The sequence below is a fragment of the Adelges cooleyi genome, unplaced genomic scaffold (genome assembly GCF_023614345.1).
Source record: "Adelges cooleyi isolate 19-005CV unplaced genomic scaffold, UGA_ACOO_1.1 ACOO_flye_CR_arks_rails_tigmint_CR_PRNA_41, whole genome shotgun sequence".
Lineage (NCBI taxonomy): Eukaryota > Metazoa > Arthropoda > Insecta > Hemiptera > Adelgidae > Adelges > Adelges cooleyi.
Genome location: NW_026096090.1, coordinates 2,178,890 through 2,205,715, shown reverse-complemented (window position 1 = coordinate 2,205,715; position 26,826 = coordinate 2,178,890). Strand labels below are relative to the sequence as shown.

Here is a 26,826-nt window from a genome sequence, read left to right as displayed (position 1 = left end):
TTGAATGTCGTCTACATATATATTGCGGATTGTTTCGAATTTAGTTACAAGTGCGTGTACCTTATACGAGTAAATTGAGAGAACATATCAAAAAATTAAAAATGTTTCTAGTTGAGAGAAGCTACCGAACTTCCGAAGATGGTTACTTCTTAATAGGCCCATTTCAATGCTATCCCAAGTTCGAGCATAAAGCAATTCTAAAAATAAGTGAGAGATGGCAACCTTTTAATTTTTTGAAACTCGGTAGTTGTCTTTCGCTGAACGTTTGTGCAGACATTTGAAAATTAATTTTATTTGAACTTATTTACACCCGTGATTCGCTAAGCCTACACACAGTTTTTCTAGTTCCCGTTGTATTGATGAAGTATAACAAGTTTACTGATAGTAGGTACATATACATACCTATATTCATTTTAAAAATATTGTGCTTAGTTCATAAAAAATCATAATTTATACATAAAAAGGAATAAAATGTATGATATGTAATTTTTACGGTATATTGACTTTTTGTTTCCATGACAACAAGACATTTGTATGTATACACATCACCGCTAGCCATAAACTGTTGTCCACTACAGTGTTTCTCTTAGATCCAATGGACAACATATAGGTGTTAAGAATAATTATTTAGTTTAAAAATGTTTTTCATTTTTTCAGGAACAATTATTGTTTTAATAACGTTAAGTAAGTCACATAACCTAATACACCATACAATTTTATTTTAATCCTAAGAACTTGGCTTCCAAAATTAAACTTTATGCCATAATAAATAACTAATTTCAAAGAAATCATTTTCAATAAAACAAATTACGTTTTTTTTAAATATTATTATAGTTTTATTTAATATATATTTAAACTAAATATACATATTTTAAGCTTAATTATAATTTATTTGATACATATTGCATATTTTAATGTATTTGTTCAGTATATTATCCAAGAGCGTTTACTCAAGAAATACATGTATCGCCATTTATATATGATGTCCAACACAAAGATTACGTAACAATACATATAAAAGGATTGGCATCGACTTTTGATATGATTAAATGGACAAATTGCAATATAATGGATTTAGAATCTCGAATTTTGATGGTAATTTAATGAACAACTATCTCTAAATTGTATTTTGATGTTCATAATAATAATATCTTTCTTAAATCTAACAAATTGATAATACTTAAAGATACAATCATACAACTTAAAGGTTAGAGAGACAATCTGACAGAGGACAAAACAAAGATATTATAATACAATGCAGTTATGACTTCTTTATTAAAACAATGTTTCGACAAAATCGATTTATAAATAATAAACACCCACTAGTATTTGTGTCAGTTATACACTCTCTAGTTAACACAATTAAGTTTAAAAAAGTTATAGGTATACAACATGTTAATTATTATGCCATTCCTTTCAAAATAGTACTAAAAGCCAAGAGTATGGGTCAAATGGTAGCTTATTTTCTATAAATACATTTTTTACTAACATGTTACATGATACATGCTATTATGGCTTATCAGCTTTGTAAACCCTCCATTTATTTTTATTTTCCAAAACTTACACTCATTAGTGTTCTAGAAGTATTTAAAAATAAGTAAATATTATAAGAAACAGATTATAAGTTATACTGTATTTATTTTTAAAGAAAGCAAATTTAACTTACGACGATTCATCAGTCCTGGCACGATTTTATACACCATCGTCATTAGGCGCTTTTAAAGTACAGTGTTCAAAATACGCCACACAATTAAACTTTGATGGAAATTTTCTACTCGTTAATAGCTTATACTTGTTAATTCAAAATGTGGAACCAAGTACAATTTCACTCGGAGAAAGTGTTTCTGTGAGTAAAAAAATGTATTTAAAAACTTAACAATAACATTTAGTGTTGTGTTTCATCATATTTTTCAAAACATTTTTTTTTTTAAATTTACTTTACTTAATTTTAATTTGTGAACAGATATTATATATTTTCTTATTTTTAAGCTTTATGTTGGATAAGTACTTGTAGACAGAAATGGGCAGGATTATCAATTCCGTATTACTGTAATATTTTCTTTTCTTTTGCCTTAATCCCAATTATTTAAAGGTCGGCCACCCTTGTTTTAAACATCAACTTGGCAGTTGCACGATCTCCCACATCCTCCTTGCATACACCAGCAGTTATTATATCGTTCAATAATCCAAGTAATAAGTATTACAGGAATAAAAAAAAAGCCATTACTTTAATAGGTTGGTTCAAAGGATTACAAGTATTCCGTCGATCCAGAAAAAACGAACTATAATAGGAAATTCGGTTATCCAACAACTTAGGGATTAGTGAAATAAATATAATCCAGTTTTATACTAATTCCAAATTACGAGTAATCCATAGCCCCGTAGTTGATTATAGAATGAAATCCATTATGCTCATCTCCGTTTGTAGATTTAGTTACTCAAGTTAGTGAATTTGATACTCTAAAATAAAATGTTTACCATTATGGCATTATGTTAACTATAGCTCAAATTAGAAGTTTTCAATCTAACCGAGCCTGTTCCTTTGCTATGTCATTTATCTGATAATGACGATTATGTAGTTTTACCAACAAATTCAATTAACGGAAATAAACTTTCGACGTGGATAACTTGTCCTGAACATCAGTTCACCAAAGCAGCAGAGTACCGCGTGACCGTAGTTTATTCAGTAGATGCCATTGAATCTGTTTTAAAGTGATTAAAATTATAAAATTATTAATACATTTAAACATTTTCAAATACATATATAACAATAAATTTAATACATCTTTGATAGCATGAACAACTTTAAGATGATTGCAGTTCACGCAAGTCGGCCAAAATTGATAAAGTCCGGTTACACTAAAGATTTAAGAACACTTTGGTTTCAGTTTGACCAAAATGTAGAAGGTCCAGAATCGTGTAATGAAATATTTACCCACAACACATTGACTCAACTCGGTTATGGTATGGAGTTTTCATATTTTTGCATTCGTAAAAAAAATATGTTGTTTCGAATAAAATACAATTTGACATTAATTCTTCATTGTGTAGATGCCATTTGTTGGTTCTCATCTGACCATTTAACGGTTCTTTTGGGGAATATTACCGAGATAAAAGACAACCAATTCATCATTCAGTTTTCTGCGAATAATGCCATACGTTCTTACAGGTCGTGGCCTCAATATAGTTCGGCTATGTTGAGTCACGAAATAATTGTGCCTATAGCAGCATCTGAAGTAAAATAGTTATTATAGTTTTTTGCAACACTATTCAAAAATATATTACAAAACCCATTTATAAATAATATTTTATTTATAACTATTTATTATTTAAGGGGGCAGCAGCATGGTTTATACAAAAAAAAATATTAAGTAGAGATATCAAAAAAATAAAACCGGTTTCTTAGGAAGGCGATTTTCAATTTTCTCTTTTAAAGACCTCCAAAATTATTTTTTATTATTTTTGATGACAATTCAGTGATAATTTCCAAATTAAATTTGAATTTATTTTAGGCATACCAAATTTTAAATCGAAAATCGGCTTCCTAAGAAACCTAGACAATTTGTCATTAAATCCACACATACTTTAAAAATTAAAATCCAACATTTAGATGTATGTCTAATTTAGCACCGTTTATTGGTCTATAACGCATGAAAACTAGTTGTGCTCCGACCCCCTTGTGGGGTAGATTTACTGAATTCTCACAATGTATAGAGAAAAACGTTGTCAATGGGGTGGCGTTTTTATATTTTTGATATCTGTACTGAATATTTTTTTATAAAAACCACTCTGCGGCCCCTTAACCACAAATCGTTAATATTTTTATAGATATTTTAATTAAAATAAATTGAAATTCCTTTAACAAAATAATAATAGTATTCATTAAATAGAGGTTGTTATCTAATTTATGAACACTTACGGGAATAATATTGAACTACTTTTCTTTAATATTTAATTTCTTTCTTGACTTTCTGTAATAATTTTAGCTCTGATGGGAGTGATGCGGGCGTATAAGTTTGCAATAATTCGGTAAATACTGATTGCGGTTGTCATATCTTTGCTATTTTTGAGTTCCGACTACCTACATTAATTATGATTTATATACATATTATATTAATTACTAAATTTTATGAAATGGGGTATAGTATTCCATATTATTAGGTCCAAAAGTTAAAAAATTAAATTATAGTTTTTATAATAGCAAATATTAGGTATTTTTATGATTTTGGAATATTCTCAGAATAAGTTATGAAAAAAGCCTAAAGGTGTAATTTACTATTGCCTAATTTATATTTAACATATAACCTTGATAAATCAATTCAAGTCGGTGGGGGATGGGGCGGTCTTAAATACGGTACTGTCTCATATTTTCCTTCTACATGATGTTTTATGAATAAGTAGAGTTATTTAAATTTCCTTCTTAATCAAAAATAAAATCACGCATAAAAATTTAAATCAGCAGTCTGAATTACAGCTACAAATTATTATTAATATTTAACACTACCCTATCATTGACTTAATAAACGTCTATTATAAATAAAATACATAATCTATTTAGTGTTGTTACTGTTGGAAATAGAAGATCTTTAGCATTACATAATTTGCTTAATATTTTTTTTCATAATAATACTTAGGTCACATTGCCAAGATACTGGTTACACGGTCCTCGATATTATTGTGGAAGTCCCAAAAATAATTCAAATTATGTAGACGATCCAGCAAAATTTACAATAGAGGACAGTAAATGCCTAGGCCAGAAAATGATAAGTGCTTTTTCAATGAGTTCGTTATTACTTAAGTACAACACAATTTTAAGTGTGAATGATTATTCAAATTCGGCAATGATGTCGCCGGAAGAAGCGTCTCAACGAAATATTATATTGAGAAATAGTGTTAAAGACATAGTCAAAGCTGTCAAGAGGCAAAACTTAGGCACTGGTATTTGCCTTAATAGTAACATGGTTCGTATTTAAGTAAATACAAATAAATTACTAATTGAGTACAAGGAGCTGTAACTCTTTAAATCCTTTTGTGGCTTATGTATTAAAATTATGATTATATCATTCAATGGCTTACTCTAATATACACAGATGTTGCCAAATGTGATGTACACCTTAGAAATAACCGGTACCAATATTTTATACCAATCTGGTTCAAAAACTCAACTACAATTCAAGTTAGCCGAAACCCAAAATTTTAAAGCAGAATTAAATCTTCAAATAATAACAAGACCATCATATGCTACCGGCACTGAAGCTGTTTTTGAAACTATGTTGTACTTAACATGCGATGAGTTAGATAATAATTTATATAATAACCTTCAGGTAATATGTGATGCATATAAATTATAATATTAGTTGTGAAAAAATCTCATAATATACCTGATTACGACCGAATAAACTAATTGATTATATTTACTATGTATTTTTTATTATATTATATTTTATTTTTATCTAAATTCAATCGTTAGTTATGTTTTTATACATGTATTCAGTTCTTACTGCTCGCTGTATGAGAAAACTGTAGATATGACGAGTTAAGAATAAAACAAAGTTAATCTATTACAAAAAGCTCAAATTAAAGTTCTAAACCAATCTAAACTAGTTATCATTATTGAAAACCATTAAGAAAATTATTATATATTCGAGTAAATAACTGATTTGGTAAATAAAATATCATTGATCCATTTAAGTTATTTACCTATCCCTTCACTTTGGTATACCCTCCAAATAAAAATTAATTTTTAGTGGAACTAGTGGCTATATAAATTATGTACATTTATTTCATTTAGATGTCAAATCGTGTTGTCGTTATTTATTTAAACTTAAAAGGTTAAAATTTAAGAGTAATAATTTAAATTGTTATAGTACGACTGGTATATCGTAGCAGACGGTATCAAGCGGAATATAATCGGTATAAACGCGCCTACATTGATATTGGATACAAAGGAGTTAACTCATAATTATTATAATTACACTGTAGGTTGTGACCTACGAGGAGAAATAAAATTCAATAATATAAAAGAGCCAGTAATAGCAAAAGTAAATACAGAAATTCTATAATTTAATACGTACATACTAATATACTATACTTAATATGTTTTTACATGATTTTCTTTAACTTGCTAACACATACGTAGGTACGTTTGTACGGGTATTATTCAAATCTTGCAAAATTAATTTAACTCACTTTCCGACGTTGTAGAAGGCTGAAACTTGGCACAGACACTCATCACGACAGTACAAAATCCTGTAATAAAATTGGGACTAGGACATCCAGCTCGCCTTACACAGGGTGATATGTGGGGGTCATTTTACTAAAATATTATGTTTTACTAATCTTCCAAAAAAAAAATTTAACCCACTTCCCAATATCGTAGAAGACTGAAATTTAACCCAGATACTCATTTTGGATGACAATACAATGTTCCGTCATAATATTGGGACCCGGACACCCTACACAGGATCATAATATGTGGGGGTCATTTCACTAAAATTTCATGTTTTTACAAATATTCCAAAATGAATTTAGTAATCTATTCACTAATTATTAAGTACCTTTAATAGGACTAAAAAGTAAAAAATAAAATAAATAAATTAAAAATTTTTTTTTAAAAAAACACGCTTTTCTAAAAAATAGTAAAAAAGTGAACTAAAAAGTAAAAAATAATTTTACTACAAGAAAAATTTACCATCAACTGTAGCAAATTTTATTTAAAATGTCTGTTACTTTGAAAAGAACCTAAAATTAACTACAATTTTAAGTAATGTTAAACATCTTTAATTAATTGCTAAAAAGAAAAGCGTGGGCTCTATTCAGCAAAGTCCAAATTCGTTGAGTTAAGTATTACTAAATATATGTGACACACGCAAATATTTTACTAAATTAAAATTACAAAAAATCTTACAATATAAAACATTATCTAAAATGTTATCTGATAAATGTATGTATTAGGGACATTGTTGAATAGGGCCCACGCTTTTCTTTTTAGTAAAAAATTAAAGATGTTTACCATTATTTCAAATTTTAGTTAATTTTCGGTTGTTTTTAAAGTAATTGGCATATTAAATAAAATGTGCTACAATCGATTCGTAAATTATTTTTGTAGTATAATTCTTTTTTACTTTTTAGTTCACTTTTTGACTATTTTTTAGAAAAGCATGTTTTTAAAAAAGTTTTTTTAAATTTATTTATTTTATTTAATATTGTATATTGAAACCCTGTGTAAATTGGATTAAAATCGAATATTTTGGATTTGTGTTTGCGAATACTTTTTTTCATGATTTAAGAAACGATTTTTCTAATTTTTTTATTCTACAAATTTGTTTTTGATCTTTATTGTTGTCGATGAAACTGATTTATAAAATGTATTTTTTTAATAGGACGAAATTAAATTTGGAATAGAACCATTTGACGCTAAAGCAATTATAATACCTCAGCAATTAGTGATTTCATTTGGCCGTTCTATACGACTTAAAGTCACCCACAGGGATTTTTCGAGAAAAGAAAATATACAAGTAAGCACATATAGTTAATAATTAATAATACGTTAACATTAATTATCAATCGATAGCAGTTCAAAATTGCAGTCTTATAAAATCCTATTTTAGAAATAGCTTATATTGCAAAGTTATTACTAAAAAACAGCATTCATTTTTATTAAAAATACATACACCTTTTTTTTAGTAAGAAGTTTTTTTTTCTTCTGCGCTGCTTTTTTTGCGGCTTTATTGTTACTTATAACACCCCGACACCCGTTATAGCGGCGTTGAACCCTAAATGTACACCTTATTTTATAACACTTATGTAAGTTATAAATTCAATTATTCGCCTTGAAAAATCAATAAACGTAATAAATGAGCCTTATCTAAGGGCTCACCGAAGACTTGTTCGCCTACTTGTCAATTCTCAGACACCGTGGCCTGGCTAATTTTCCGGATATTATCTACTTTATCTGTTTATTCTTCCGAAAGTTACACTGTATCTTGCGTGCCTTTACTTTTATATCTACTGGAGGAATCCGCTCGATTACCATACCTGCATCTTATAATATTTCTTCTTAAACGCTCTCTACTTAACCTAATCTTATTCAAATAACCCAAATTCAATATGAAAATTACAATTTATTTTATTTTATAAATATTAAATGTAAAAGTAATAATGCTCTCTATAAAAAATTGTATGTATTTATAACAGTATAAATGGTTGTGCAAGACAATTAAGGGTGACGATTGCTTGATGGTTGGTAACTATCCTGAACTAAAAGCAGCCTTTGATCAAACAGGTTCTTCAGAACTCACAATTCGTGAAGTTACATTGCAGCCTGGAAGGTAGGTCATCTACATTGTACATTAAATGCGAATATTTAGATGATTCCATAATTGTAAGAATTAAAAATCTGTAACTAAATCAGTTCATCATAAAAAAACTTAAATTAAACAGATTTAGAAAATTTAAATTATATTGCAAACAGTTGTTATAAGATAGCTAAAAGGTTTACTAAAAAACAAATAACGTAACAAATAACATTTTAATTAAATTATTGTATTGACTATTATATTTACTACTAACTATATAATTTAGATATTATGTCGTTGTTCAAATATCACTATCTGGAGTTCCAATAGATTCAGCGGTTTCAGTGTTGGTCGTGTCTTATGAATCTGGTCCACATATATCGTTCTATTGGCCAAATAAAAACTTCAACCCAAGTGTTCCTTTTTCGGCTGGAAAAAGTTTTTCAATTGCTGCAACGGTTTCTTACTTGATATCAGGCTGTCTAGCTACTTGGAGCACTTCAGCAGACACTGGCTATACCTATTTAACGTCTAAACAAATGGTAATTGCCAATTGGTAAACAAAATGTCATAATAATTATTAAAAAATATATGTCATTTTAATTTAGTATCACATTATTCAAATATGTACATACGAGTTCTAAATAGTTAAGTTTCAGTCGAATTTTTAAACTTTCGTAAATTATTTTATTTTAATTTAGCAAAAATTATGATACAGTTTCAAATCGATATAATTATTTATATTTTACTACTTTAGTAAAATGGTAATCATCACTGAATTGTCTGAATATACTTATTTTAGGGAGGGAAAGTTAAAATTCTAGAAGAGTTTACGCCAAGCCGAAATAAAACATTTTCGCGTAATGTGCGTTTAACCATGACTTTACCCAATAATGTTAAGTATAATACGAATTACCTAATTAAGTTAAGTATACTCTGTGATTCATTGAAACATCCAATTTTTGGTATAATACCGATTTCAATCATTGCTTCTCCAATGATTTCCGAATTAAAAGTAAGTATACCTGAAAACCAGTATACACGTGTAGTGTATTTTACTGAACTCTTTTAACACGTTATTATAAACTTATAATTAACCAGGTGGAACCGATAGAGGGTATTGGACTCACAACAGTATTCAGATTTCAAACCATTCCTGCTTATGACACTAAGTCAAGTCATCCCATACAATATAGTTTTGGATATTATGTCCCATCATTGTTATCTAGACCGATATATTTTTATTCGTCTTCTTATTGGTTAAAAACGGAATATATTCTTCCGTCAGGTCAGTAATTCTTAATGTTTAACAAAGTAAAATAATATACAGTCTATCATAGATTAAACATACAACCAATTTATAATTAAGCTGATATTTTATAACAGTCAACTCGTCTACTACTCGGATAAAGACAGTATTAAGAGCGTGTAACATGTATAAGAGTTGTAGTATCACTGAAGGTCCAGATGTCATTATTTATCAACCAACTCAAATCTCTAATTCAGACTTGACGTAAGTCATTCATCTGTAATAGTATTTAATCTTAATTATAATTACAAACAAAAACAGTTTTAAATTGGTTGAAGTTTGTGTATGGTTTATTTGAAATATTTACATCTACACATAATTGACTTTGTCAATGTTTCGGAAGCCTTTCTATCTCCAGGGCTGTGTTGCGTGCTAGTAACGTGGTGTTCGCTCCACTGCAGCCTGTAGACTAGAGCGATTGTAGTTTATATATTTTGCCGATGCGTATACAACCCCCACCAATCTCTTATTCCGACCGCCTTTTTGTTTGATGTTTACTGGCGCTGGTTCTACCGCTGCCTTCTGCCCCGTCGTTTCTCCCTTTCTCCATAGACTCTCTTCCTTATCCCTCCAATTTTTCCTCCCATGATCCCACATCTTTCTCCTTTTTCATGGACTTCATATCACTTCTCACAATATTTACCACGATTGTTTTTCTCTGGACCTCTTCTTAATTGGCTTAATACTAGTTTCTACGTCTTACTCAGTTTTCATCCATCTTCTCTGATAAAGGTTAGTGGGCATTTTTCCTATTATAATTGCGTAATGGGCCATGGGAGTGGGAAGAAAGACGAGACAGGAGAAGCCGGCGGCAGCAGTAGAAAGAGCGGCTGTGAACAACAAATAAAAAAGCAGCAACAAGTAAAGAATAGTGGGGGTAGAAAACGTATCGGCATAATTATATTAACTATGACTACCAGAAAAAAAGACTGTGGCTTCAGTTTAGGGACTAGAGGTAGTAGCGGTGCGAACAATAACTAACTAGCCCGCAACACAGCCTGGAGAGGATGGAAGATTAAACTTTAAAGACTTCCGAAACGTCGGCAAAGCCAATTTGTAAATATAAGTGTTACTATACACCATGTAAATATTTAAATTAAAAATTGTATTGTACAAACTTACATATTTTAACCAATATTATGTAGATAAATTATTTGGAATTCTTAAATAATTCTTCGTAAATAATCTTTATATTTATATAAAGATATTAATATCTTTATTCATATTTAAACATAAGTTAACAAGTTTAAAATTATGTTAATTACAGAAAATACTCGTCGAAGTTCAAAAGTTTGTTAGAGTTGCAAATGGTTGGTGAATCAGAAGCTTACCTTTTTTCTATAACGGGAACGCTGAGATTATATGAGCATAGTAAATACCAACAATTTACAGAAAAAATAAGTGATGTCATAGAAGAATTCATAAACGATAATTTAATCAAAAGGTTATATTTTAAAACTAAGAGTTTGACTGCTTTAGTTTTAAAACTAAAAAAGTGGTTTAAAAACAGTTTAAAGGCCGGTTCGTAGTACTTCATTAGGGTTGAAAAATTGGATCGGGAAATGTATATTACAGATATGATAAGAGTGGAGTAGCTAAAAACAATGGAACTATACTAATGGATAAAATAAAGAATAAGAAGAATTATAAAAAATAATAGATGAAGGGGTTTGGGCATGTTATGCGATGCACGAAAGAAGAAGCAGTAAGGACGATAATGACAATGTCAATGGATGAAGATTGTAGACGATAGAAAGATAAAGGAACACCAAACAAGATAACAAGTGGTGTGAGGATAATCAGTGTGTATGCGGAAGATATCTTAGTCGTCTTAAGTTTATTTTAGGTTGAGTACTAGGGTGACCGATCCCGAAAACTAAAAGTAACAATGAACAAAAAGTTGTTAACTTCAACAATATTTAAATATCTAATTGTAGTAAGTTTTTTAATTTTTCTATGTTAATATGTTATTTCATTTAGTTTGTCTCATCGCACTGAATACCTTCCAATCAGTTTAACGTACATGGAGTCATTTACACGAACGCTACCTACATTATTTAAATTCAATAATATAGTATTGCAATCATTATTATTACTTAGAGATACTATTTACACAATCTTGACAAGTAAATGAATTAGCCACTATTTGTATGTTACATGTGTAATATTTATGTATTTTTAGCAGCTGATAATCTACCGACATCATTAAACATCATTACTGATATTAAATATATTATTCGAAATTTTAACTCAATTGACCAACTCATTTACTCAAACACGGAAATAAATTCAAAAATTGTAGGTAGAAATACTTACATAATATGAAAAAAAAAAACTTTAATTGATCTATTTTATAAATTATATTAGGTAGAATTGTTATTACGGGCGTCAGAAACGGCTATATTGAATTATGACAACGAATCTGACGAATTGCGTGAAAAGAAAAAAATACTCGACAATATTAACAAATACAGTAAACAAATTTGTCTTGCATTAGACGAACGAGAAGAAATGTATGTCGGTAAGCTCCATCTGAATATTATTTACTCAACTACTTCTGTATAAAAATTCATATATTTCATATAGGTTCTTTGGTTGGAAGTTTTAGTGTGCAAAATGATAACAGTTTAAGGACACAAGATTCATACGTGGAAATTCCTACATGTAGTTCAGATTTATACAAAAAATGCATTAAACAAAAAACAAAAGTAAATTTTTTTTATAAATGTTTAGTTTAAAAATTTAAGAAAAAATTTAAAGTTAGAACAGAAATAGAAGAGGGGCATGGAGATACCCTCAAAAGTTTAAAACTTTTGAATTTCCACCGAGTTAAAAAAAAAAGTTAATAGCTACGCCAATATTTTGATAAACAATCCCTATCCTTTCTGCTATTTACATTTTACAACAATATATACAGAGTGGGCAGAGAGAAACGGAAAAATTTGAAAGTTTTAGTGGCAGCCCTGAGGAGCTTTTAGAAAGGCGATAATATTATTGTTATGTTCACAGGTACCTGTCATTTAGTAATCATTGATTAATGAGTCACAATGCACAACGTCGGTTTATGAGCCTCCATCTACAGGCTGTCAATAAAAGTGGGGGTTGCCATTAATTTTTCCATAAATTTCTGCTTGTTTTCGTCGTGGGATCTTTTCAAACGACGTCCGAACTGCTTCAATATTCTGAGGGGTCAGTTGAGTATGCTGAGCTCTTAGTGGTTTCTTTTTGAGAGCTGAACTCGTCTCCTCAAAATTCTCAACCCAAGTCTTGATTGCGTTGCATGATGGAACACGACCATGACGTCCCAAGTTGTATTGACGACGAAATTTCCTGCTAGCGGCAGTCAGACTATCACCATTTTTGTAATATGCCTTCAAGGTAAATTCGCGTTGTGAACCGACCCACTGATCAATGATAAATGATTACTAAATGTGAAATACCTGTGAACATAACAATAACACTTTCGTCTTTCTACAAGCTCCTCAGAGCTGCCACTAAGACTTTCAAATTTTTCCGTTTCTCTGGCCCACCCTGTATTAGTAAATGTAATACTAAATAGATAATTTCTCATTGTCTATTACATAAGAAATAATAGTTAAATAGGTAAATACGGTGAGTATTATTATTATTAATAATTATACAATTTACCGTAATTATTTCTACTATAATTTATATTATAACCTTCAGGTTATGTATAATGACAGTTTTTTTCAAGAAGTTTTAAGTACTAAATCTCAATTTTGCATCGTTGGTATTCATTTTTACGATGACCTCTTCACTCAAGTATATGGAAGTAAAGGAGTAAAACTCAAAAGGTAAAAAATATATTGTTCATAATCACTCATTTATTTTTTAATACGTTTTACCAATTTTTTACCTATATTTTAATGATATAAGTATTATCTTCGTTAAATACAAATTTTAGGAAAATTTTAAGAAATATAATATTTAACTTTTAACATCTTATGATAATAATTATGAATACAAACAGGATTACATTTAATTAATGATCTTGATAGTTTTAAGTTAAAGTAATTGTTATAGTAAACAAAAAAACTAATTCATAATTCAATATTTTAGGCATAGTAGTATATATGGCTATCGAGTTTTAAAAATAAACAACATGAAAGAACTTTTGACTAGTGAAGAAGCGAATGAATTTTCAAGTTCATTAAACGTTATTGAAATTCCGCTGGAATCAAAATCAGAAAATATTTATGAAGTATAATTTTAATAAATTATTTTTGGGTATCTATACATTTTGAAGTTATCTCTTACCATGAATATTGTTCTTTGTAGTGTAGATATTGGCATGACACGCGTGGCTGGTCAAACGAAAGTTGTAAATTTTTGGGAATAGAAAACAAAGAACTTTCAAATTATGTCAAATGTGAATGCCCTGTATTTAAATTTTACGGGTTAGTTTAGTTATTATTTTTAACAATTCAAATAATCTACATAATATTGTGCACTTCATTAAAAATTGCTTTAAAAATTTACTTACTACGTTTTTTAATGTTTTTATGTTTTAATACGTTTTTTTACTGATAAAAATATATGATAAATGTACATTTATTCTAGCCAATCGTGTTTTCAGAATATTTTCAGCAGATTATCAAATTCCTTTGGACAGTTTTGCATCGGAAACTGCACAAAACTCAATTGTATATGATAAGCAAAAAAATCAACTGAATAACAGTTCAAAAATATTATCTCAACGATCTTTGAATGACGTTTACGTCGCTTTTAGGTATGTTTTTAATAACATAAAACAAACTATTTTAACACGAACATTAATGAAAATTGTAAAATAATATAATTTTTTTTAGTTTGAATTTAAATCTAAGATTTTTTTTTATTGTCCGTAAAAACCATAGAATAAATAATACTAATAATAAAAATCGATTGTAGGGTAAAAATGTTAGGGAGAGTTAACATTTTTATTTTTTACATACTAAGGATACTCAAATCAGTCATTATAATTGCTACTGATCCAAACCCTACGTGACGCGTTATTAAATCGTATTCCCGAGTAAAAATACTAATTTCATGTTAAAATTACCTCCTAAATATCATAGCGTATAGTTGTACATTAATCGATACAGCTTGTACAATTATTATTGTCTTATTTTTACAACAAACATGTAATTTGTATGTTCTATTTTATTTTTCTGTTTAATATACAAATTTAAATTAAAAAATAAATGTATATTTCTAGGTAATTATAACAATTTATCATGGTACTGTTTATGATAAAAAATCAATTAAATTAAAAAATAATATATGTGAGCATTTATTTACAAAATATAATAAGTCAAATTATCTAAATCCAAACGGACAAATCGTTTAGTCTTAATTACTTCAAAAGTAAAAATATGGTATGTCATACACAAATATATTTTTGTTTCAGTATAACCGGTAATTCAGCTGATTTGTATGATCAAAATCTTGAAACGTTGGAAAACTCGTTGAGCCAACAATTAACAGAAAAAATAGAATCGCTTTCTGCAATTATGAAAGGACTGAAAATAATATTAAGTATTAATCTCATACAAAATGTATTTATGTTATTTTTTTTTACCTTATCACGTATTATGTTTTTTAAATTCAAGATGAACCGGTGTATATTACCTTACATTTAATACAGACTACAAATATTACAACTGACGAACCAATACAGATATTAGCAAAAAAATTAAGTGACAGATCATTAATTTTATACGATTTACATAGATCTAGATTGAATGTACCAGAACAGCCTTTGCGAATAGTGCAGCCGCGAGATAAAGGTAATTATGCAAATAGCTCACAGTGGTTTTAAAATAAAAATCACTCGTGTTATGATTAATAATAAATAAACGTTGCAATTTAAGAGGTCAACGACATGGGAAAACCTATTGCGATGTTTTTTGCAATATTTGTATCCTTCCTTGCTTGCTTTGTCTTTGGTTCAATTTTAATCAAACGTCATCAAATTGTTACAGAAGTTTCCGACACTCAAGTAAAGTAAACACTAAACATAAATATTTATATAATATTAAAAAGGCAGCTTCGGATTAAATATAGAAGTATATTATGTTTGTCTCATAACAATTAGAAGTAAAGTAAATAAGTAGTAAATTATTTAAAGGTAGATTATAACTTATAACTTATAGGTACAAATTTAAAATATTGGAGATTTTTTTAAAAATTACATCTGAAGCTGCCTATAAATACCAAAATTGAATTATGTTTCAGCAAAATGTAAATCGAAATGACCCAATGAAACGACCAAAGTATAAGCAGTTAGAGTCTACTGAATTAATAGAACAGCATTCAAGTTGTGAGCAGAGATACCGTCACTTTAGTACCAGTATGATGACAATAAATCGATTATTATTATTTATTATAAATATAAAGTTCAACCGAATTTATTAATTTAAAATATTTGAAATGTAAATTATAGTGTTTAGGTCAACGTTTTAAATAACAGGCACTATCCCTAAATATGGATTTTATACATACACAAAATTAATTAATTAATCGCTATATAAAATTAAAACTAACTAATAATTTACGCGTAGGTTTTGAAGTGTTTCTGTAATATCCTTCACAGAATATGTTCACAAATATTACTACTGTAATTAAAAATGTAAAACAAAAAGGTATAAATAAAATATAATGATTTAACAAATTATCTTTAAATTGATAAAATTGTGATTTTTCAGCACTTAATGTTATCACAATTCACTAAATTATAGATTTAAATTAATTGTAATGCAGACATTATAATATTTTAAAATTTGATTTTAATTAATATTTATTTATAAATGTGAATTTTTTTTACAGATGTCGAATTATCAGACTCTGGAATCACCCTACATTCTGACAGAACTCAAATAAATTTACTACAAAAATTGCACTAAATTGTAAATTATACTTATATTAGTTTATGTATGTATTTATAACATTGACAATTCTTAGAAAATAAAACATTTAATAAGTTTTGTCTTTAAAGCACAACTAAGAAGTTATTGGATTTATAAAAATGTCTTGCCTCTCTTTTATCAAATCTATGAATTCTAATCTGGTATTAAAAAACACATAAATCATAATCCTAATATTTGAAATACACCCCGTATACATAATAAACTCGTACAGTGTACACTAATGCGCATTAATTTAATTTAATTAATGCGTGTTATGTAAGTGCGCATAAACGATTGCATATAAACGTGGTAATAATCTTCAAAATTGTATTTTCGGTAGATCGAAATAATACTGCTAAGTTCTAATCATAATCCATAAGTATAAGTAAACTAAAATTTTAGTAAAATTAGACCGTTGTTATGACATTTACGATAATTACCGAAATTTATAAAAATAAATAGATAGAAATTAATAGCCTAAATAAAATAATATAATAATAGTTATAGTGTTATTTGTGTCTTTAACATTTTAACTGATAAACTGCACCATAAAAATTTATCGCTTATACCCGGTAACGCACAATGATGGGATTATTCGGCTCATTTGATTTTTCTAATTTTAAACCCTAATAGTAAGTTATCGGTATTTAAAGTAGTTTCAATGTATTTTATAGGCAGTTTTTGCATAACGCAAAATTTTACCGACCGTGACAGGACTCGAACCTGCAATCTTCGGATTCGAAGTCCGACGCCTTATCCATTAGGCCACACGGTCGCCGTGTAATATCAGTCAAAAACTACCACATTTAACGGGGTGTAAAATATGGTAAGCGAAAATGTCGAGTTATGTAGTCATGACATTATAATTAATAACACAATATAGGGTACAGTCATATTTGTTGACAAAATTAATAATTTTGATGAATTACAAGTACTTAAAATACGCAAATTACATCACTAGAGTAATTACTAGGAAGTTTTGCTTAACGTAAAACTAGGGATGTATCTACAGTATCGATAAGTGGATAGCGTCAACGTTATTTTTCCAATGTTAGTGTACGTATTAAGTAACAACAGGGAGTGTTCGCATAACGTAAAATGATGTACACTATCGGTTAGCAACTAACGCTAACTGTTTTTTTTTTTCAATATGAGTGTAGGAGTTAATAATAATTAATAAGTACAATAGCGTTCTCTACTGATACCGCAAATCCCGTTTGCGAAAACTTATTAGCAATGTTATTTATTAATTACGCTAATATCGGTTTAATAACGTAGCGTTTTCCGCTAACCGATACGTACATAATTTTACGTTAAGCAAAAACTCCCTATAGTCTATGGCGTTCGTAGGTATTAGAATCACGTTAGCGTTATCCGCTAAATGATGCGCAATCATGCTTAGTTTTAAATTGTCCACAAAGTCCATAGTAGTTACCTACAGTTATTGTAGAAAATATCTACTTAATTTTCAGTACACCGAACATTTTCGATTATGTTTGAAACGTGAACGCCTAAGAAATATAATAATGTTAAATATTGTACTTTAAATAAGCTATATTATACACCAAGATACTTTGGTAAGGTATCGTGAAAACAATTTGAAAAATATTTTTTTCGCTACATCCTAGTCCTCAATGTCTAACGTACTTGTCTAATGTCGATAAGTGTTTTAATAAACAACCTTGTCGAGTATGACGTACAACGAGTTTCTCTTAAAAGTTTAATATTAAATATTAATAAGCAATCCCTTATGTCAATAAGTAAATTAAAATTATATATTTACTCAATTGTTATTTATATATAATATTTTTAGGTACTATTAGTTACAAAAAATCTTGAAATTAATTTATTACACATCATACACCATACAATAATTATAGAATAATAAAAAGTTGAATTATAATCATATTTATGCAAATACTAGTAACTAATTACTAAAATTATAATAATAATAAATAGATCGAAAAAAATAAAATTTTACCGACCGTGACAGGACTCGAACCTGCAATCTTCGGATTCGAAGTCCGACGCCTTATCCATTAGGCCACACGGTCGCCATGTAACTATAGTCAAAAACTACCACATTTAACGGGGTGTTAAAATATAGCAATCGAAAATGCTGAATTTTGTTATAGTACATTATGACATGTCATAATGTACTATATAATTGTGTTAAATTATATTTATCTTACAAATCTTCAAGTTACAATAATCATACGTCTGCATAATTAAATCACAGAATTGTTTTAATAAGTCTATTGTTTTAGGTAAGTATAAATATTATGTATAGGTATCTAAAATTTGAATAAATATTTATTTTTTTTACATGGAACGTATTAAAACAATTCTTTGGTTTAATGATAATTAGAAATCGTAAATCGTAATTTTTAATTCGTATTAATTAAAATAATTTACAATATAGCTGTTGTAGGGGGTGTAATTGGGTGTCGTACGATGGAGTTAACCCAATACTTCGCTAAGGTAATATTAATTTAGGCAGTCGATCCGAAAATTATTGTACAGTTAAATTGTTTTTATCCAAGAATTGTTATTTGTATTAATTTTAATAATTGCCAAGATGTTATACTTTTTCGGTAAAAGGTATAAAAAATAGGGTTTTTATCCAATGCCGGTCATAGGACTAAGAGTATGGGTCTGTAGCCTTACAAAATACTGGAATAAAGCCTAGTTTTAAAACCTACGTTAGGATTTTAGTCGAATGACGAGTGATGTACTAACTACTACTATACACTTTACTCATTAGAAACTTTTAAGTTACACAAGTGTTCATACAGTTTTGGTACATCGCCGTTTCGGTTTCACGGCAATCGACTAAAAAAACGTGTTCAGACCGGAGTTTTAAACATATATTCGGTTATTAAAAAGACTGGCGATGACCAGAAAATTAGAACAAAATTATTTTTTTCTTTTATGCATTAAAACTACGTAACAATATTGGTATGTTCGCACACGATTAGTTACTAAAATACTTTTCACTCGACTATAATATTGGCATTGCCGACAACAGTAGGTAGGTACTTTAATATATTTTCTATGGGTACTAAACAATTTATAATTAGCCTAGGAGCGCTAGGGCAGCCGTTTATTCCAGCCACTCCAGCCCTTGGCGCTTCATCGTATTTTTTTGTAAAATTGGCGCTCCCTCAATACATGCCGCCTTAGACCACTTGTCCTCAGTCCTATTTCCCCTGACTGACATTATAGTTGATCTGACAGTTTTATCTGTTTACTATTAGCATTTTTTTAGATTAATAGCATTAAAAAAAGTAAATATTAGGTGCCATTTACTGGTATATGTATCTATATGCCGTGCAGTCCGTGGTACCTCTTATTCAAGTAGAGGCAAGATGTGACTGCTAATAAGTTTTGACGCTCTATCGACTAAATGGTATAAAATAGAATAAGTTATGGTAATTTATTGTCTGTACGTCCAATTTTAATTACTAATAAATAATAGTCTTTCAAAACGCATTCGTAATCAAATTTGTTTTTACAAGATACTTTATTTACATTTATTATTGCCTATTGTAGGTACAATATTTTTGCAATACCTACTCAACTAAATATCTTCAATTAAGAGGGCGTCGCACCGCCCATTTTTAAGGAATAAAGTGTAGGCAATTTTTTACAAAATCTTAATTTAAAGGTTAAACTGTGATGTGTAATTATTAGTTCAATAACTAAGACTCTATTTTGGTAGTTAATTTATTTTTTGAACTATCACAGCACCCTTGAAAGCGATTTAAAAATTGTTTTTTCATCTCTACTTGTTTAAGCAGACTGAAAATAACTCGCTTAATTTTGGATTTAGAGTAAAGTCATCCATTATAAAATTTAAAGATAACAATATTTCGGTGGGCAAGACGATGCATTTTTTTCATTATTCTAAGTATAGCGCTCAATACATAGTTTAGAAATAACGACTATTTAATAACATTTTTAAATTACTGTAACTTTTCAATAAATGATTTTTTTTTTAAAAAAACGCATAGTCTTGCCCTCCGGAATATTGTTCTCTTTTAATTTTATAATGGGTGCTTTTACTCTAAAACCAAAATTAAGCGAGTTATTTTCAGTCTGTTTAAACATGTTTTTACCACTGAAAATCACCGGTGCGACGCCCTCTTAATTAAAGAGCTCAATTTTGGAAACAAATATAATAAACATAAATTACGAAATACAATTATTTAAAATATTGTTATTTGTAAATGTGTAACTAATAAGTACTTTATAATTTTGAGTGAATGGATATAATATAAATAAAAACAAATACGTAAAATACCCCAGGACATGACTTGTATCGCACCAAAACCCCTATTATAATAATTGACTTCCATTTTCTAAACACTACTAGTAAACATAGCTTACATTAATTAAGAATAATTTATTAAAATATTTTTTATGAGCTACCATATACGGTATGCGATTTATGAAAGAAGCTTAAATAACGTTATTTCCACTATTACTACATGTAGACCGTGTGGCCTAATGGATAAGGCGTCGGACTTCGGATCCGAAGATTGCAGGTTCGAGTCCTGTCACGGTCGCACCAAACTTTTTATGTTTTTACAATTTTTTTTTTTATGCGAACAATATTATTATTTTTTTAATTTCTCTATGATATTAAAATTAACTTTTATAAGTTACAACAAATAACTAATCTTTGTTAAGGGTAAAAAAAAATTGTACATTAAATTTTGCTACTACACAATATACAATATTTATATTTATTGGCGAATCGTGATCAACTACTGTACACAATTAAAGCATTTTATTAGGTAATACGTGGTCGGAAATTGGGTGAACAAGTGTAACTATTAGTATATAATACCATTGATTATAAATATTATAATAATACTATAAATATTTTTATTTTTGAAAAAATTAAATTTAAAAATAAATATCGGTGGCAATAGCGACAAAGGCCATCTAAAAAAAAACGTACATTTTCTCTGCTGACTGCTGTACAGAAAAACGTTGAAACATGGATATGTTTTTAGATTTGATAAATAGACCCCAGCTCAAAAATCATATCCATGTTTAATATTTCACACTATATAATAATGCATTATTGAAAACGAACTATTGATTTTCGATATATCAAATGTTGTTTTCCACAGATATGTTTTATTCGTTTAAAATTAAACATTTTTTATTTATTTGAATTGAGATCCATTTTGTTTAAAATTAAAGATTTTCCATTCAATTCATCTTCATTCTATGTTTTTGTTAATGGTCATTTAGTTATTGTAGTCTCTATTTTGTAGACAAACATACTCAGCATAGGCATAAATATCAAGTATTTTATAATATAAAATAGAGGCAAACTTAAATTTTTAATGGCACCTTTTATTTTTGGGAGTTAGAAAGCGGGTTACCATTTTGGAAATTACTTTTTTTGCTTATTTTAATGTTTTTAAGCGTTTTTTTCAGTATCATACGTTGTTTTAATCTTATTAATGGTACCACTGCACTATAACTGACAAGACCCTAAAATGATAAGAATACGTTTTTAATGATTAGTTAACGGTGATAATGATGTTGTGAATTGTGATTTAATTAAAAAACATTAAACAACAACATGAGTTTTTTAATAAGAACATCAAATTAGTAAGTTCAGTAATTTACAAATTAGATTAAAATTACAAATTATTTATACTTAATGATTTCAGAACTGCCAATATTTTTTAAAAAGAAACGAATTACACCAGTATTTATTTAATAAGATGTTAAACTTTTTAAAAACTTGAGTTATTGAAAAATTAACGAATTAAATAAACAAATTGATAAGGTCAAAGTAAGATAGTTTTACTAGGAATATTGAAATTATTGTGAAGTATTTAAGATTTTATTGTGTGTGTGTTCCTTTAGTAATTATAATGGCTACACGAGATGGGGTAGATTATGATCCTGCGGATGGCAATTATTCTGAAGTTGTTCTTACCATTAGAATTTTAATGGGAAAGGTAATATTATTATGTAAGGTATTTATATATTTATACGCCTCGAGGGCAAGATTATAAAACATCATAAAAACAGTGATAATTTATACAACTACATATAAAATAATGGAATATCAAAAAAAAATAATAATAGTAACAATTAATGTTATAAAACTAAACACTATATCTACGGTAGAAAAAAAAAGAAAAAAAGAGATGTAAGGTATTTACAATAATTTATAATAAATACGACAAGTTAGAGGGGTCGGAATTAGCTAATGACATACAGGGGCGTAGTGTTTTATTTAAACTATAATTAGTGGAAGAGGAAAAAAGGGAAAAGGAACTATGTAGCGGGAGGAACTTTGAAGGAAATTTTGGAAAGCAAATAAGGTGAGTCAATTTGTCCATGCAGTAGTTTGACTAAAAATCCAAGATTGTTTGCATGTCTACGGTTTGCTAATGTATCCAATTCAAGGAGCTCAAGGACTGGGGTATAAACTTGCGGAGGACACTCAATATTTAAAGCATAACTTAAATAATTTAAAAATTTGTGTTGAATTCGCTCAAGCATTATAGAGTTTTCCGCCGTATGAGGGTTCTAAATAACCGAACCATATTCTAAGATAGTCTAACCAGTGAACATTATAGTATTAAAGGCAATTTATTGTATATTTTTGTATACATACATATGTATAAACACAAATTACAATCAAGCACCCATTCATATAAATGTATAAGTACATACATTTTACATTTAATTTTAAATTATTCCCCCCATGTTCTTATAAGGAGGAATTGTAAATGATTATATAAATTATTTTTGAAATTATGATTTATTTAGTTTCAAGCCCTTTAATTACAATTTTTTTTAGCAAAATTTCATATGCATTATTATAGTTTACGATGATAAGTAGATGTCTTATGTTAAATAATGTGAATAATTGAACTGTCTTTAAATTATTTTTAATTTTGTAATATATTTTATAGGAAGTCATTCCTTTAATTGGAGAGTATGGAGAAGTTGTTCGAGACCTTCGAAACCAAGTAATTTTCTAATTTAGAATATAATGGAATTATGTAAACTGGGATTCAAATTTAAATATAGTTTAATGATGTAAAAAAAAATATTATACTATAAAGTATAAAATAACAATTAGTTAATATTTATGAAAGTTTGAATGATATTTGCATTAGCTAATTTGGACTCACTTAAATACTGTATTTTTAAGCTGTACTTTATTACTAAAATTATAATATTATTATTTTTAAATAGTCAGGAGCATCTATATCGATTACTGATAGTTCCACTCCAGAACGTATCGTGACTGTCACTGGTAATATAAGTATCATACAAAAGGCATTTAAACTTATTACAAACATTTTGGAACAGGTATGTTACGAAGCATTTACATATTTTTATCCATTAAATATTCTTTAATAAAATGTTTTTAACTTTATCTACTTTTTTAAGTTCCTTGTTTTAAATATAAATAGGAATATCTTAAATAATCAATAATTAGTTATTCTATTTTTTTCTAATTGAGGTTCTATTTAATTTGTAGATGATACAAACAAATAAATTATATTTACAGAATATTATTTGAGTACATATGTTTTATAGAATAATTTGATTCATTTACAAAATAATCGTAAGGCACCAAATAATTCTACAACAATAAAGCTCATTGTACCTGCGTCCCAATGTGGTTCATTAATTGGAAAAGGAGGTGTAAAAATTCGAGAAATTCGAGAAGCAAGTGGAGCGATGGTAAATGTAGCTTCTGATTTATTAGCCAATTCAACTGAAAGAACAGTAAGTATTAGTGGAACTGCTGAAGCCATCACTGAAGCCATTCACCAAATTTGTGTTGTTATGCTAGAGGTATACAATAAAGTACAATAATTCTAAATTTTTTCATAAATAACTATAATTTATTATTTATAGACTCCGGGAAGAGGTCCAACAGTGGCCTACAGACCTATAGTGACGCAGCCAGGGCCTGTAGTGTTATGTGGAGGTCAAGCCTATACTCTTCAAGGATCTCTTGCTATTCCTGCTGTAGGAGATGTAAATATATTTTGATAATTTAATTCCCATTAGATTGATTGAAAATGGATGATAGATTTTTTGAAGAAAATATTATAAACATTTTTTTAAAAAAATATCTAGTTTTATCAAAAATTACTTATTTTTTTTTTAGTTATTCATCTATAATAATATATTATACTTAATATTATATTATATTAACATGTATAATATTTTTTTAAATATTTCATTTAGTAAAACTTTTCCATCCTTTCGATTAAACCTTGCTAGTAGATGATTATATTCTTAAAAGCTAATATGTGTTTAAATATGTTTAGCAATCTGCTACGAGCTCGGCTTTAAACACAATAGCAAGTATAGCACCTAACCTAATAGCTGGTTCTGGATTAGATCCTTCAGGTATTGTAGATTATAATTATTGTCAATTGAAAAAAAAAGTTAATTTAATTGTCTAATGATTTTAGTGCTTGCTGCATTAGCTGGTAGTCAGTTACGAGGAGGTGGAGTTGGTTCTAAAAATACACAACAACATATCACTCATGAAATGGCTATACCAAATGATATTATTGGTTGTATTATTGGCAAAGGTGGAACAAAAATTGCGGAAATTAGGTATTTACTATTTTTTTTTTTTTAAATAGGTGATAAATAAATTCGTGTGGCATTATTGACCGGGATTATAGCTAACTTGGTGAGGACCAAGTTAACTATAATATCTTAAATAGGTGATGAAAGAGATCCTGATAGGACTACAAGATTGAGAACATTTGTTGACTGTTGTTTATAGACGTACTGGATTATTTAAATATTTTACTTAGATAGTAGGTTTATTAATATTTAATAGGATGTGTAATTTCCCTGAATCTAATCAATCAAATTTTTGTATAGTTAATTATAGTAAAAAGTCCATACTAGAAATATGTTAGCTTTATAATAATTATAGTTAATTTAGGGTTGCCAGCAGCCAAGGGATACATTTTACATGATTTTTTTTTTTTTTACTTGCAATCAAGAAATAATCATTTTGTAATATACAGTAACATCAGTTGATATAAAATAATTTTTATTGTGTTTATTTTTTATTAGGTTTGAAATATTGTTCGATGTGTTTGACCCATAATCTTATATGACGTTCTTGGAATACATAAAAAAAACTTTACTGAAATAAGTATAAGATAATATTTTTATATCATATTTCTAGGAGAATAAGTGGGGCTATGATAAGAATATCAAATACTGAAGAACATGAAGCATCTGGGAAAATGGAAAGAGCCATTACTATTAGTGGACAATCTGATGCTGTTAATGTTGCAAAGACATTAATCAATTTGAGGTTTATATTATATACTGAAGTTGTAAAAACTAAAAATGTGTTACAATTTTTTATTTTTTTCAGTGTTGATCAATATAATAAATCATCTGGTAGTGAAGCATTAGATTATGATGAAGAATGCCCTTCAAATTTACCTACTGATACAAAATCAACATCTGAAACTTTGGCCACATTATTAACAAATCCTAATGGTATCAGTGCTTTAGGGACATTGACAGGTCTTAAGGAATTGTTAGGAAACATTAACAATAAAAAACATTTAATTAAAAAAAGAGAAAAAAATGATAACAAATTTGCCCCCTATTAATTGGTTAAACTTTTATCATGTTATTTTGAATCCAAAAATGTATTTTAATTATGTAATTTTGCTTCCATACTCATCTAATTGAAATGAAATTATTGTACAATTAATATCTGTAAAAAAAAATTATAATAATAAAGATTTAATATTAATGTAGAGAAAACATGAGAAAAACTTGTGGAGCATTTATAGTTAAATAAAATAAATATTATAAGATACCCTTTACCAAAAAAAAAATTATACACTTTTCAGTATTGAAAATCAATAACGTTATTAATTTATATTAATAATATCATATTTATGATAATTATTGTATTAGCAATGCCAATAATTGTTGTACATAACATATACACGTTGAAAAATGTGATTATTTATATTTTTATGAACCTGGATGAAAAAATTAAAATTTTAATGTTGAATCATGAAGAACTGAATATGAATAAATATTGATGCTAATTTTGTGCATTTATGCATAATTTAATAGGAATATTTTATTTTTGTAGGTATGAAAAATATTTAAGTAGGTATTTAGGTTGTATGGCTCATGTCATGTAGGCAGTAATGACGCCAAAATGTAGATCATGGAACAACTGACTATAATATGAAGTATAGTCTGTGGTTTGACTGACTCTAAGCATTAATTTAGAGAAAATTAACCACGCATC

General features: G+C 28.1%; 2 protein-coding genes and 3 non-coding genes across 7 annotated transcripts; 3 read left to right on the top strand and 2 right to left on the bottom strand.

Moving 5' to 3' along the window:
* Positions 1 to 585: 585 nt before the first annotated feature.
* LOC126841823 (uncharacterized) lies at positions 586 to 16,520 on the top strand. 3 transcript variants are annotated; one of them, XR_007686244.1, is made up of 30 exons: positions 586 to 684; positions 929 to 1,095; positions 1,649 to 1,846; positions 2,504 to 2,712; positions 2,795 to 2,964; positions 3,052 to 3,236; positions 4,635 to 4,961; positions 5,091 to 5,324; positions 5,868 to 6,041; positions 7,383 to 7,517; positions 8,197 to 8,330; positions 8,584 to 8,839; positions 9,100 to 9,312; positions 9,399 to 9,585; positions 9,684 to 9,810; positions 10,874 to 11,050; positions 11,587 to 11,732; positions 11,789 to 11,908; positions 11,978 to 12,127; positions 12,193 to 12,314; positions 13,294 to 13,421; positions 13,687 to 13,828; positions 13,906 to 14,024; positions 14,204 to 14,356; positions 15,017 to 15,144; positions 15,219 to 15,395; positions 15,480 to 15,607; positions 15,844 to 15,958; positions 16,170 to 16,250; positions 16,435 to 16,478. XR_007686244.1 is itself a non-coding variant. In XM_050578495.1 (29 exons), exons 1-29 carry the CDS (start codon positions 639 to 641, stop codon positions 16,509 to 16,511), a joined length of 4,641 nt encoding a protein of 1,546 aa, XP_050434452.1. In that variant the 5' UTR covers positions 586 to 638; the 3' UTR covers positions 16,512 to 16,520. The 3 variants fall into 3 exon arrangements, 2 of the variants coding, with proteins under 2 accessions (XP_050434452.1, XP_050434451.1); XM_050578495.1 differs by lacking the exon at positions 16,170 to 16,250 and having other exon boundaries at positions 11,792 to 11,908; positions 16,435 to 16,520; XM_050578494.1 differs by lacking the exon at positions 16,170 to 16,250 and having other exon boundaries at positions 16,435 to 16,520.
* A 696-nt stretch (positions 16,521 to 17,216) lies between these two features.
* On the bottom strand, positions 17,217 to 17,289 carry Trnar-ucg (transfer RNA arginine (anticodon UCG)). The gene has a single exon. It is a non-coding gene; the product is annotated as a tRNA-Arg (tRNA).
* A 1,206-nt stretch (positions 17,290 to 18,495) lies between these two features.
* Trnar-ucg (transfer RNA arginine (anticodon UCG)) lies at positions 18,496 to 18,568 on the bottom strand. The gene has a single exon. It is a non-coding gene; the product is annotated as a tRNA-Arg (tRNA).
* Positions 18,569 to 21,009: 2,441 nt separating this feature from the next.
* On the top strand, positions 21,010 to 21,082 carry Trnar-ucg (transfer RNA arginine (anticodon UCG)). The gene has a single exon. It is a non-coding gene; the product is annotated as a tRNA-Arg (tRNA).
* A 982-nt stretch (positions 21,083 to 22,064) lies between these two features.
* On the top strand, positions 22,065 to 26,275 carry LOC126841828 (poly(rC)-binding protein 3-like). Its single transcript, XM_050578502.1, has 11 exons — positions 22,065 to 22,145; positions 22,208 to 22,332; positions 22,407 to 22,501; positions 23,468 to 23,524; positions 23,754 to 23,870; positions 24,102 to 24,362; positions 24,426 to 24,548; positions 24,845 to 24,926; positions 24,992 to 25,139; positions 25,729 to 25,860; positions 25,924 to 26,275. The coding sequence occupies exons 3-11, from the start codon at positions 22,415 to 22,417 to the stop codon at positions 26,165 to 26,167; spliced, it is 1,251 nt and encodes a 416-aa protein (XP_050434459.1). The 5' UTR covers positions 22,065 to 22,145; positions 22,208 to 22,332; positions 22,407 to 22,414; the 3' UTR covers positions 26,168 to 26,275.
* The last annotated feature ends 551 nt before the right edge of the window (positions 26,276 to 26,826 follow it).

Excerpts from the sequence above, each read along its gene's own strand:
- LOC126841823 (XM_050578494.1), top strand. The coding sequence starts at position 639 with ATGTTTTTCATTTTTTCAGGAACAATTATTGTTTTAATAACGTTAA. Across the intron at positions 8,331-8,583 it reads GTTACATTGCAGCCTGGAAG|ATATTATGTCGTTGTTCAAA; the intron begins GTAGGTCATCTA and ends TATATAATTTAG. Across the intron at positions 14,025-14,203 it reads CCTGTATTTAAATTTTACGG|AATATTTTCAGCAGATTATC; the intron begins GTTAGTTTAGTT and ends TCGTGTTTTCAG.
- LOC126841828 (XM_050578502.1), top strand. The coding sequence starts at position 22,415 with ATGGCTACACGAGATGGGGTAGATTATGATCCTGCGGATGGCAATTAT. Across the intron at positions 22,502-23,467 it reads TTAGAATTTTAATGGGAAAG|GAAGTCATTCCTTTAATTGG; the intron begins GTAATATTATTA and ends TATATTTTATAG. Across the intron at positions 25,140-25,728 it reads ACAAAAATTGCGGAAATTAG|GAGAATAAGTGGGGCTATGA; the intron begins GTATTTACTATT and ends TCATATTTCTAG.